This window comes from Portunus trituberculatus, chromosome 15 (genome assembly GCF_017591435.1).
Source record: "Portunus trituberculatus isolate SZX2019 chromosome 15, ASM1759143v1, whole genome shotgun sequence".
Lineage (NCBI taxonomy): Eukaryota > Metazoa > Arthropoda > Malacostraca > Decapoda > Portunidae > Portunus > Portunus trituberculatus.
This window is the reverse complement of record NC_059269.1, coordinates 13591845-13606192: the sequence shown is the minus strand read 5'-3', so window position 1 is coordinate 13606192 and position 14348 is coordinate 13591845. Positions and strand designations below refer to the sequence as shown.

General features: G+C 42.4%; 1 protein-coding gene across 11 annotated transcripts in view; it reads right to left on the bottom strand.

The window, feature by feature from the left end:
- Nucleotides 1-6250: 6250 nt before the first annotated feature.
- Nucleotides 6251-14348, bottom strand: part of LOC123503965 (lachesin-like) — a 207807-nt gene continuing 199709 nt past the window's right edge. For all 11 annotated transcript variants that reach the window (XM_045254117.1, XM_045254128.1, XM_045254118.1 and 8 more), the window contains 3 exons: nucleotides 14209-14268; nucleotides 8649-8720; nucleotides 6251-8463 (listed from right to left, as the gene is read on the bottom strand). In XM_045254117.1, the coding sequence (XP_045110052.1) occupies nucleotides 8141-8463; nucleotides 8649-8720; nucleotides 14209-14268 (455 nt within the window). In that variant the 3' untranslated portion in view covers nucleotides 6251-8140. The remainder of the gene's footprint in view (nucleotides 8464-8648; nucleotides 8721-14208; nucleotides 14269-14348) is intronic.

Genomic DNA, 14348 nt, shown 5'->3' with positions numbered 1-14348 from the left:
ATGTAGCAGAGAGTCAAATGAAGGCAACACCACAGCAATACTATGGGAATTTGACGAAAAAAAAAAAAAAAAAAAGGAAGAGATAAGTGGGAGCACGGATTTTTTCAGCACGACTCTTGAAAAACAGAAATAACGTTGTCTAAAACTGAAGCACGTAAAGGCCTAAACCACAGCAGAGTATTGCGTTTCTCTTATTCCCAGCATCACCGTTCATTCCCTCTTCCATATTCTTCAATACTCTCTTCCTTATAATTGAAACTTCCCATATCTTGCTTCAATTCTCTCTCTCTCTCTCTCTCTCTCTCTCTCTCTCTCTCTCTCTCTCTCTCTCTCTCTCTCTGCAACCACCGTAATTAGTATACACCGCACTCTTAACATAGCTGTCCTTTATGGCGTTATGGTCATCGTAAACACACACACACACACACACACACACACACACACACACACACACACACACACACACACACACACACACACACACACACAAATATTTCAAGTCGCAATATTTTACTGAGGCTATAAGCGTTACCTACTTTTTTTTTCTTTTCTCTCCGGTAATTTGACGCTACAGTGGTATAATTGCGGTGATATGTTTCGTCCATTAGTGCACAATACTTTCCTGCGGCGCCGCTTATACATAGTAATGGCTGTGATTGGTTACCGCGCTGGGGGAGGAGGAGGGACTAGAGGAATTCGTTTTATAATAAGGCTCTTGATAATTATGTCTTGGCTGATCTTTTAACAACGACACCAAATATTTACATTATTCTTAACCCCTTCAGTAATGGGACACATTTTCATCATGAGTTTTGGATGTGATTTGACGATTTTGTTTTTGTTAGAAAGGGTCCATGGTGGCCGGAAGATTAATGGCCAGAATTGTCACATGCGTTTCTGAAGCTGTATAAAATCACCAAACAGTAACCAGAATGAATATGGTAACGTGTCATGGTGCTCAAGGGATTAAGAGGTTCTAGTGATGGTAACTTTGTCTTTCATTGTTCCTACGAGAGAGAGAGAGAGAGAGAGAGAGAGAGAGAGAGAGAGAGAGAGAGAGAGAGAGAGAGAATGTGGACTGAATAGTGGTATAGAATAGAGATAGTGGTAGTAGTAGTAGTGGTGGTAGAAGTAGACAGGTGAAATAAAATTGGCGTGAAGTGTGGATGCGTTGGTGTAGATGGTGTAGAACAGGACAGCGTAGATCACTGACATCGTTCGGAGGGGAAAAAAATAGGGCCTGGGAAGAGATGAAGGGGAGGTGGCAGGTGAGGAACAGAGGGTGGCGTCAGAAAGGTGAAGGAGCAACAGGTAATGAAGAAACATCTGCCCAGCGACCAGGTAAGGAAACCACGGGACTTTTCTATCCTGTGCTGAAGGAGAAGTGAGATTTGTGGTGGAGCAAACGAGAACATCTTATCACTGTGAATCTTGTTGGGTTGTCATGATCTTTTGTGTTGTTCTTGTTTTGTTCTATCTAATTGTTTTCTTCTTATTCTTATTCATCTCTCTCTCTCTCTCTCTCTCTCTCTCTCTCTCTCTCTCTCTCTCTCTCTCTCTCTCTCACGAATTACAGCACCTACAGTGTTGTTCCCACATAGTTTCTCGCTGACTCTCCCCCTCCCAGCTTAGCCCTCCCCCTCCCCTAAACCCCGACACTCAAATGGATCAAGTTAACGAGTGACCAAGGCTGTCTGGACTCGACTCAACCAAAAGCCGCGGAAAACCATTATCTTCTCTATCTCTCCAGCACAGAGGCGGAGGTGGAAGTGCCGGGGTTCACTGCAGTACCATAATTGCACGGCGGGTAAGGCTGGTGTTGTCTTTAAGAAATAGAGACACACTTTCTATATCTCACTATTTTATCTTTTCAATTATTTTACTCTTGTTTCCTGTCATCTGGCGTGTTATTTCAGGATTGCCCTAGTCTAACAGTGGCAAAAGCCGAAGTTAGGCGGTATTTGCTTCTGTCTTTATCAAAATGCCACTGCTGGTAAAATATTCCTACATGCCAGCCTCTGTCGCTTCCCTACGTCTTCTTCCTCCAATATCAAATGCATACTTAGCGTGAATGAATTAATTAAGACTTTAAAATTAGCCTAAAGAGAAAGCTGAAGGAGAAAGAAATGAAAGATACCGAGTGAAACCAATCTTTTGGTGGAAAGTTGGAAGACTGACGGACGAAGAGGGAAAAGAAGATAGAGGGAGGCAAAGGAGGGGAGATATGGCAACTGGAAAAGAACAAGAAAATGTAAAGCAGGTAAAAGGATGGAAGAGATAAGGAACAAAAGAAGAGGGAGATAGAGTGGGGCAAAAAGGTAGAAAATGAGGGCAGCAAAATGTGGAGGGAGGGGAAGAGCGGGTCTAAATCTCTTTCATTATATAAATCCATTGACCAACTGGAGCAAGAAATAATTTGGAGATGACAGATACTGAGGATTACTAGAGCGCCGCGAGGGAGGAGGGAAGGACAGAGGGAAGAAGAAAGGTAGACAGAGAAAAAGGAAGGAAGGAGGGGTAAGACGAAGGGAAGGGGAAATATTGAGAAAAGAGGAAGGAAGAGAGTTGTGTGGGGGATGAGGTAAGGGTGAAGGAGACCTAGATTAAGGCAAGGAAGGGCAGGAGGAAGGAAGGGTGATAGTCATAAGTCCTTGCCTGCTGAGTGACACTGAATCAGGTCATAGGGGACACAAACTATTTACAAACTGTTGCCTGAAACTCTTCCGCGCTTCACTTCCACTACTTTCCAAAGGCTACAGTTAAAGTTACATGTGTTTTTTTAAGACTATTTACAGTTCTAGTGACAGACTGACAAGATTCCTACGTTACTGAATGAAGAAACGTTCCTGAAAACCTGGCTAATCATTTCTTTGATCTTTGAGAACAATCGTGGTGAAAGAACAAAGCGTTTTAGTTTTAGCATACAAGCATACGTATCGATTCGCTCGCTGTACGGTGCATATATGTCAATTACGCTTCTTTTTCAGCCATTCTTCCTCACCGCCCAGCTAGAAGGAGGCACATTTAAAAATAGTCGAGGAGAGTGAAGCTTTACAAAACCCATGCTCGAAAAATAGTGACACGTCTGCTGCCAACTTGTGATCCGCAACGTACATCACCACCACACTCCCATCCAATCATGGCGATGGTCGTGACATTGTGTGCTCGCCGTCACCGTTGAATCCAATACCACACAGGGAGTCACTGCACCTTATACGGCTAAATAGCTCACCACGGAAATGTCAAGGATTACCTACCGTACGCCTCATATATTTTTTCTAAACATTCGAGATAAACTTCCAAGAAAACAAGTCTATCTATTACATATACAGGGCGAGATATAAACAGTAAGGTAAGAGTCACAGATACACAGAAACTACTGCTCCACTAACTGTTCCAGAAATGAGCCAATCAAACCCTGAAAGACACCATCTAGCATCCCAGGAGCAGCTTATCCCATCACCGCACTAGGCCAGCAGGGAGAGCGTCGTTACTCAGCCCCCACCAGTGAAGAGCCCGGAAAAAAAAAAGATTAACAAAAACGAGCCATCAGCAGAGAAGAATGTATAGGAGAGCATTCACGACACATAAAAAATACAGTACAAAGAAACCAGACCAGAGTGTAGGATAACATTCATGACAGCTAAAGAATACAAAGAAACCAGACCAGTGTACCATTCGTAACTGTATACCTTCCCTTCTTACTCTTTATAGTGTATCAGTCAGCCTTCCATCAAGTTTGTCTTCTGCATTTATAGATCTATCTATCTATTATCATTTTTTTCTAACCTTCTCATATGAAATCATCTTGTGTGTGGTGCAAGGATAGGTGGCTGTGGAGATAGTGGTGGTGGTGGTGGTGGTGATAGTGATGGTGATGGTGATTGTGGCGGAGCGGTGTTTAGGAGTTTTGGGTCTAGAGGTCACAGTGTCAGAGATAATGTCTAAGGGGGTGCCTGGGTAAAAGTATTGCTACATAAAGGAGTTTCTAATTAGTTTTCTTTTTTAGCGGTCGCGTAGCACCTTTACTCTTTTCACGTCACCGGCTGTTGTCTACCGACGAGCACGACAAACATTAATTAGCACTTCAATTCTACCTACTTTTATTTTCATTCTTAGATATGTTATGACTCTCTCTCTCTCTCTCTCTCTCTCTCTCTCTCTCTCTCTCTCTCTGTGTACAGTATAATATGGCCAGTAGAATTACGTTTGCAGTGGCCGGAGCACTCTGGACGACATGATAGCTCTTCTGTAAATAGCGTTTATTTGATGTAGCTGTGAAGTATTTAGCGTGATTCTGAATACAAATATCCTACGAATAATTTAAATGTTTTGTAAAAGATATCATTACGGGACGTTATGAAAGTGCCGTTTTAAAATCCACTGTACTGTAATAGTTAGAAAAATCCGAATTATCAGTCGTCCCATGGGTAATTTCCTTAAACACTGCCGTCACAGGACTGGATTGTGGCAGACGCATCCTTTCCAGTAACAGTGAAAATATTTTAGGCAGCGTTGGTTACTCACGTGCTCATGTGATTTAAATACTTGAGAATAAACGTAAACACACACACACACACACACACACACACACACACACACACACACACACACACACACATTAGAAGGGGACTAACAATATGTGGCGCAGAGTAAAAACACGTTACTCGATGATGTAATTAAGTATCAGTAATTATTAGTGGTGTAGGAGTTCCCTATTCACTCCTCCACACCACACCACACCACTGCGTCGAAGCAATGTGGTGTTCCAGGCCATACACACGCAGTTCCGCCACATGGAGACTTTCCTTATCTGGTGAGTGGATCTGAGGCTCTTTATTGGATGTACGTCGCAGTGAAGCTTCGTTTATGATGAGTAATTGGCGATATATGTGTTGCGAATATCGTATTACACTACTTTTCAGACATCCCTTACCAGGAAATCAAGTGAAGCAGGTGGAGGGGAGGGTGGTGAGTGCTGGAAGCTGGCAAGGGAGGGAATGAAGGGCTGATATTGAGAGGGAGAAGGTTGAGTGTGTGAGCGTGATGGGCACACAGATTGAAATCAAATACTCATAATATAGCGTACACAGATGCGGGACAGATGCGAATTAGAAGTAAATATAAACACACACTATTCGCTAGTTCAGTGGCCTTGTTCCTGCTACAACCATAGGACAAGCAGGGTTAGCGCCACGCTCAGGACGGTAGGTAAGAAGTTATCATTGTTTTTCCAGCGAGCAGCAAGCGTCCCGTCCCGCAACCTATGCCACGGGGCTACAACAACTGTCATTTAGAATTCACTTCCAGTTTACTGCAAATTCAATATAAAACAGAAAATTTCAATGCTTTAATGAGCTTCCAATTGAGAACATTATATAATACGCCACGTCAAGTAATTGCTCACCTTTCGACCAGTACTGATTAATGAGTGGTGTTGCGTCATGGAATGCATCCGATCCATTATGGCGCCCCGGGACCCACGTGTGCTAATGATGCACGTCACCCATCATAACAAATCATACCAAAAATATTAATGAGATTTACAATGCAAAATCTGTTCCTATAAAATAAACTAAAATGGAGGTAACTTTGTACTAAATGCACCTATGGCTAACCAGACACAAAAATAAATCACCGGCAAACTTTGAGGAATGTGGCGAAACAAGGAAAAGTCACTGCAAGCCACGTAGTTTGTTGCTCATTTGTGTCTTATCTCTGTGTTAAAGAATATGGCAAGGGCAGTGAGTCAGCTGGGCAGGTTAACCCCTTCATTACTGAGACACATTTTTACCATGATTTTTGGGTAAGATTAAATTATTTTATTTGGATTAGGAAGGGTCTATAGAGGCCGAAAGATTAATGGCCAGAGTCTTTACTATTTGAATCTCTACATACGTTTCTGAAGCCGTATAAAATCGCCAAATAGTAACCAGAATGAATATGAAAACGTGGCACGGTACTGAAGGGATTAAAGGAAAGAGCCTCTCTAAGACACGGAGTTTGTTTTCCCATTGGTGTCTCTGTGTTAAAGAATAGAAACAAGGGCGGTGAGTCAGCTGGGCAGGTTAGGTTAGTGTGGGTAGGGCGACACTCACCTTGCAGCACGTGGTGTCCCTGAGACTCTCCCTTCATGTTGTATGTTGTGCTTACCATTTCCCGGACTGTCTGTCTTCTTACTTCTAGTGAAATAAAGAAATATTTACCGTCAGAAAGAAAAGTGTTTATTTACTTTCATTAAAAGCAAGGAATCAATCAATCATATTTATTTACATTAAACTATCCATACAATAACCACATATTACAATACATTATATATTCGAGAAGACATCAGTACCATGGAAGTTATATTTTTATTGAATAAATTCGCAAAGGACTCCGCATCGTTATTGCAGTCATGAATGTCATAGCAAAGATTGTGGGGAATTGAGGCAAATACAGACTTAGTTGGGAGAAAACTTATCCGGTAGAAGAAAAAATAAATAAAAAAATAAATAAATAAAATAATAAATAAAATAAGAAAAAAATGAAAAAAAAAAAAAAAAAGTCGGCGCGGAAAACAGTTGAAGGCTCGTCTAACTCCTCTCATGAACTATAAAATAATGAAATCAAACAACAAACAAACATTTTTAAATCTGAATATAAGACAATTAAATAATTTAGTTTTCAAAAAAGTGGTCGGCCATGACTACTACTACTACTAAAAAGTATTAGTGTTATTGCTGTGAAGAATACCAATACCACCACCACCACCACCACCAGCGTCGCAACCACCACCATCACCACTACTATTATACTACCTACTACTACTACGTATAACTGGTTGTTTACGTGATGACTGGTACGTAATTGTAATCCTCTTGTAATGTTGAGAGAGAGAGAGAGAGAGAGAGAGAGAGAGAGAGAGAGAGAGAGAGAGAGAGAGAGAGAGAGAGAGAGAGAGAGAGAGAGAGAGAGAGAGAGAGAGAGAGAGAGAGAGAGAGAGAGAGAGAGAGAGAGAGAGAGAGAGAGAGAGAATGTATGCAAACTCCAAACAGATAGATGAGTGTGACTTAATCTGTGCAACAAACCGAGGACAGAGAGAAAATTCCCGAGTGATTATGGGGAGGAAAGCAGCAGCAGTAACAGCTTTAGCAGTATTGTGGCGTCATTGTGCATAGTGGCCGTGACGGTGGCATTACACCACCACATTTGCTGGGAGGCGCTGGTGATGTGGTGGAGAAACGCTGTTGGTGGTGGCAGTCGCCTTTATGTTTTGATAGAGGTGTATTTCTCGATCAGTGTTGAAGGAGTGACGGTGAGCACGACGGCCGGCGAGCCAGGACAGACAGCAGGCCGTCACTAGCGTGCTCATGTTTGGTGTTCCTGTGTACCTCAGTGTCTTGAGAGAAGTGACGCCGCCAGATTGAGGAGCATCGATTTCTGGGCTTGAAACTTTAGGCCGACGAAAAACAGGGGAAGAAAAGAAAACTATTAAGAAGTCTTTTCGTCATAATTGATCAACGAAAGGAGACGTTAAAGTAAAATATTGTGCTGAGGATTCTCAATTTCTAAAGAGATACTGCCTTGCAAAGTACAACGACGCATTATGCTGCGGGAAGAACTTGTCCAACTCTCGGCAGTCTTGCGGAACTATGTTAAGTCGTCGACCGTTTCTCCACTTGTATTAACTGCTAGTTATTGTAAACATGGCACGCCACATTCATGGCTTAGTCATAGATGAACACGAATGTACCACATGAAAGCATGTACAGCATTGACGCAACCTTCAAAGAACATTACTATATTTGTAAACATATGGCGCAGCGCACCGCTTCAGTATGGCTGGTTCAGCACGGCATCGGATCATCACACACATATTTTAAAGATTTTCCCAGCACACATGCACTTATACTCTCTTTTCGGGCACAAAGTACTTCCTCATTTTTTTGTTCCGCCTTCTGACCAAAGTCGGCCACACTCAACACATAAGGTGTCTTCGAAGAGAACCTTTCCTGCACGAGAGACTGTTCCCCCAACCCCCCTGAGAGCAGTGTTTTGTAGAATACATGAAAGAGCGCCACCGACAAGACGAATATGGGAGAATGTCCTTCACAGGTAATGTGATTCACTGTGAAGTGTTTCATCTTCGTATTGGCTGTCAGGTGTGGGCCAAGACTGGCCGCAGATCGAGAGTTGGGGTCGATACTGCCACAGCCGCGGCCACCAACAAGAATCCAAACACGATGCACGGCTGCGGTTGGCGTTGGCCCTGGAGCCAGGCTGTGACCAGAGCACACGCGGCCCAAACACTGCACCACATCTCGCCACAGCATCGGAAGTTGCAGCTGCTGGAGGAGGCTGGACCAAAGCCTGTTCTACCGAGGGAGCCGCCGCTGCCGTCTAGACCTCCGGCAAAGTCACCGCCTCTCTCCAGGCTGGTGTCATCCTCCAAAGTGTAGCTTGGTGAGTCAGAATCCAGACCTATCGATGAAGAAACATCTGTGATGGAGTGAAGGGAAGGCATGCATGAAGCTGCTATCGCCAAGAGAGAATGAGTAACGAGTTCTGGCTTATCTGTTAGTCTAGCGGTTAGTTGGTTAGTCTACTGGGTTGCTGCTCTTCAGCCAGACTAATATTTACTTGATATGAGTGGCTGCTGTACTCACCTGCCCTGAAGTCACCAGGCTTGCTCCATATGTCCATCATGCGGTCAGTATTGGGTCTCTCCGGCCTGATTACTGTGGAACCAGAACACCTACGTTAGCTGAGAGCATTCACACGCTTTATCAATGTAAATAACTTAATCTACCCACCAATTCAATATACATCTCTCTCTCTCTCTCTCTCTCTCTCTCTCTCTCTCTCTCTCTCTCTCTCTCTCTCTCTCTCTCTATATATATATATATATATATATATATATATATATATATATATATATATATATATATATATATATATATATATATATATATATATATATATATATATATATATATATATATATATATATATATATATATATATATATATATATATATATATATATATATATATATATACACACACACACACACACACACACACACACACACAAACACGATGGAAGAAAACAATCAACCGGTAAACCACATTGATAGAATTTTCAGAGACATATAATTTGCTAAGGAATATTGGATTAGCATTTCACTATATGGACAAAGAAATGATGAAGAAATTGATAAGTACTAAAATAAGACCTAGATTGGAATATGCAGGAGTTGTGTGGACCCCCATAAAAAGAAACACATAAGGAAATTGGAGAGACTACAAAAAATGGCTACAAGAATGGTTCCAGAATTTAAAGAGATGACATATGAGGAGAGACTAAAAGCTATGGATCTACCAACCCTGGAACAGAGAAGAGAGAGAGGGGATCTGATACAAGTTTATAAATTGATTAACGGAATGGATCAAGTGGATAATGAGAAACTAATCCTGATAGAAGAATATGACATTAGAAGCACAAGATCGCATAGTACGAAACTGAGGAAGGGAAGATGTCTGAGAGATGTTAAAAAATATAGTTTCCCGCAAAGATGTGTTGAGACTTGGAACAGTTTGAGTGAGGAAGTGGTGTCAGCAATGCGTGTGCATAGTTTTAAAGAGAAATTGGATAAGTGTAGATATGGAGACGGGGCCACACGAGCATAAAGCCCAGGCCCTGTAAAACTACAACTAGGTAAATACACACACACACCGCGCAGTGTAGTGGTTAGCACGCTCGACTCACAATCGAGAGGCCCGGGTTCGAGTCCCGGGAAGCAGCGAGGCAAATGGGCAAGCCTTTTAATGTGTGGCCCCTGTTCACCTAGCAGTAAATTGGTACGGGATGTAACTCGAGGGGTTGTGGCTTCGCTTTCCCGGTATGTGGAGTGTGTTGCGGTCTCAGTCCTATCCGAAGATCGGTCTATGAGCTCTGAGCTCGCTCCGTATTTGGGAAGACTGACTGGGTGACCAGCAGTCGACCGAGGTGAATTACACACGTGTATATACCGTTAGTGTGTGTCAAAAGGAATACAACAGCAGTTTTATGAAGGCTTTTATGCTTTCTGTACAATACTTCTATTTCTGCGTGCTAAAAGATTCACAAGCAATAATAGCTATGAAAAAAAATATATATATATATACATACACACACACACACACACACACACACACACACACACACACACACACACACACACACACACACACACTAGTGTTCAAAGAAGGCAAGTGTTTTTCTCCCGTAAGCCTTTATCAAGGTCAGTTCCGGCGGTGTTAATCAGGAAGATGTTAACTGGATTGTATTCCTGTAATTATCTCAACTGGAATCCTCACATCTCATTTCTATACGTTGTGCGTTGTCTTCATCAAATATTTTCCTCTCACATGTAAGTTTCAAACACAGCATAACCTTTCCGTGCTGGCACACAGTACGCCTCCCTTGCACACTGGAGGGTTCCTCTCCTAGATCATTAATAAACACGGGGAAGTCAAGAGCTTTTCGTCTCATTAGGGCCTCTCCTTTAACTCACTGTCTTAATTCTCTAACACTACAGACTGAAGTGTTGCATCTCTTGCTATCTTCTATCGTTATTTGGGAACACGTCTCTCCCTCCCGCGGTTACACTTCCTTTCCTCACTCTTACTTATTCATGTCTATCTCACTAATGCAAGTCAGTCTTCACTCTCACTATTTTCAATTCCCTTCCTGTCTTTGTTTCCCTTTCCCAAGACTTGAGCTACTTGTACTGATTATCATTAAGAAATCCAGAAGCAGAACTGACCAACTTCTCGAATCTTTACTAACTTTATTTTTCAGAAGATGCAATTTTGGAGGCTTTCTCTTATTTTTTCTGGACATTGCGTCATTGGCTACCCTCCTTCATATGTAAATACATTTAAAAATCATGAAACCTAAGAGAGAAATAGTTTTTGCTAATATTTCCAGCCAAACGGTGGGCGAGTTCGGTTGTTTAACTGGTGTAGAATCGAGGGATGAAAGCTGAACGTTCGTTAACTTTTACTCAATTTTTGTCTGACCTTTGCTGCAGCCGCTAAAATATATCGTATTGTTCCAAAGCGCATTATTAAAAGAGTATACACCTGTTCGAGGAATGCTTCATTTTCCAGCTTCCGAATACCCTGCAGCTGACTGAATGTTTAGGAGCCCGAAAGATAGAGAATGGGAGACCCAGCATATAACTTACACCTGGCCGCTATTGTGTTCTTTCCTTTCCTTTACTTTACTGGCGTTATCATCATCCATCGCCACCCCGACACCCCTTCTTGCTCTACTCCTCTTAACAGTGGCAACGCGAGGCTTCTATACAACACATGGCAGCAAAATGTACCGGATATCACTGGATCGCCTGTACTCAAGCGGTAAAAATGTTGTGTAGTCAGTAAATTATTGGCCTGCATCCCGGTGACCACTCTGCTCATCTCCTCTTGGTGATTTTGGTGCGTGGGATTAGTGAGGTATTAGTACTGTTTGTTTTCGTTATCATCACAATCACTAGCAACACTATCACCATCAGTATTATATTTTCTTTCTTTTCTTTTTTTTTTTTTCGGTTAGGGGAGGATACGTTTGAAAAATGTAATGCATGACAACTCAATAATTTCCCGAGAAGAGTGACGTGATTAAGAGGTTTCAGAGTGCGTTACGTATACAGATCATGCATTTACACGTCAGCTTTTGGCGTTCGCTACGAAATAGTGGAGAGAAAGTCGATCAGTGTTGTCAAAGTAATCCACGAACTAACACACGCATCTAACACCTCTTGCTTCCTTTGAGAGAGACGCGAGGGTTCCAAATAAAAGTAACAAATTTTAAACAGATGACTGACGGAAACGGGAAGCGCAAAAGGGGAGTGGCCGCTTAGCTTAGTTCAACAAATTTCCCGTTTTTCACTTACGTATTTCCTGTAAAAGGCGTTACGAGTATTTCCATAATTTAGCGAGTTAGCGATGTGCGTAGCGACAATACATTACTGTCACCATTTAAAGCAGGAGGATAATTCTGTGCATATATTATAATTACCACTATTGTAAACCATCAATTTGATTAGTTGGGATGACTATTATTATGCGCCCCTTCACTGGCAGGTCTAGCTTTATTATCCCATTCATGATTGCTACCCTCTCTCTAAACATCATCATCGCCATTATCATTGTTTCTACTATTATTTATTATCATTACTCATTATTAGTAATTTGAACACTGATTCGTTTAATGAGAGTAATTTCCCTTACCTATAGTTTGTGATGTTCTCATTGTTATCTTTGCCTACAACTGACAGAGAGAGAGAGAGAGAGAGAGAGAGAGAGAGAGAGAGAGAGAGAGAGAGAGAGAGAGAGAGAGAGAGAGAGAGAGAGAGAGAGAGAGAGAGAGAGAGAGAGAGAGAGAGAGAGAGAGAGAGAGAGAGAGAGAGAGAGAGAGAGAGAGAGAGAGAGAGAGAGAGAGAGAGAGAGAGAGAGAGAGAGAGAGAGAGAGAGAGAGAGAGAGAGAGAGAGAGAGAGAGAGAGAGAGAGAGAGAGAGAGAGAGAGAGAGAGAGAGAGAGAGAGAGAGAGAGAGAGAGAGAGAGAGAGAGAGAGAGAGAGAGAGAGAGAGAGAGAGAGAGAGAGAGAGAGAGAGAGAGAGAGAGAGAGAGAGAGAGAGAGAGAGAGAGAGAGAGAGAGAGAGAGAGAGAGAGAGAGAGAGAGAGAGAGAGAGAGAGAGAGAGAGAGAGAGAGAGAGAGAGAGAGAGAGAGAGAGAGAGAGAGAGAGAGAGAGAGAGAGAGAGAGAGAGAGAGAGAGAGAGAGGGGGGGGGGGAATGCTGTGTAGACCTAACAATTCTAGTCGTCCAGTCTTTGAATCTCATGACACTCGCAACTCACGGCTAAGGTAAAAAACCAAGCTTTGTATATTCTTAGATGAGGCATATAATCAACCTCTTCAGTGCCATGACGCATTTCCATATTCATTCTGGTTACTAACTGGTGATTTTATACAGCTTCAGAAACTCATTTGGGGATTAGAATAGTGGAGACTGTAGCCATTAATCTTCTGACCTCCATAGACCCTATCTAATGTAAATAAAATGGTCTAATCGTACACAAATCTCAAGACAAAAATGTGTCCCAGTACTAAAGGGGTTAAAGAAACATAAACGTTAACTTCAAAAGACAGGAGTATTGTTTGGAGTTGAGAGAGTGATGAGGCAATGTCCGTCAATGCATCCCACCCACTCCCTTGCCCGTCGTGTGGTTCTTGATCTCTGTATGAAACAGATTACCAGATAATTTCTATGGCAAACCAGGGACGCTGCCTTCAGAGTACCACACCGCACAGTACTTCAGCGATCAATGACGGACTGCTACTCGGCCTCTCCCCTTGTCTCTCACAGTCCCCCTCAAACTCTCTCTCCTCGTTGGAAAGCCTCATCAAGGGGACTGCACCATTAAATTACTGTTACGCCGCATTTAAACTCCCATGAACAATAACACACACAAAATTTCTTTCAAGAAAACATCCGGCAGACATTTTCTTCAAATACATCACACACAGGAAATTGTTGAACACATTTCATTTCTGTGTTATGTTTATATGACCTACAGCACGGATTAGTGGTACAGTGAGGATCGCAATGTCCATATTTGCGATTTTAGTATTGGGGGAGCTATCGAGTGTATTGGGCCAGGGCTGGGCGGGGAGGCATGAGGACTAAGGTAGTGTGAAGGCCAGGCAAACACGAGTCTTGAAATACTTCGTCGTTACAAGTATTTTGTTATTATAATTACTACAGTAAAGCGAACGTGTAGGGAAAAATGTCCCGGCAAACACGTGCTCGGCCTTGCATGACATCCTGAAACGTTCCGGAAAATGAATCACATTTTCTTTCCTCCTATTTCCGGACAGGGAACTCGCTTACAAAATTTAGAATTCTACCACAGTGTGCGGGTCTCGTTCTTACGTGTCTCACAAACAAGAATAGTTTACCAAAACGTGGCAACGCTGATATTACAATGTCTGATAAGACATTTCCTTGTGGTTATGCAATGGTTTCAAAATGTGACACCAACATGTGAGTCATGATCCATATTTTTGCCTCATGCTAGGCACACGCGCATGAGGATATTTTAGCTTCCAGATGTGTTCTATCCCTCACCAATCCTCCCCTTCCCCGAATTCATGATGGCCTCTGCACTCTTCACTTACCTGAGTTGCTGTTGCCAAGCTGCTCCTGCTTCTCCTCAGCTCTCCGATTTACCTCAATTTCTGTAAAGAGATTTCAATGTTGTGAGACATGCAGGGCACAAGAATGGAGGCACATGAATATCAAGGGATGTAGGTCACTA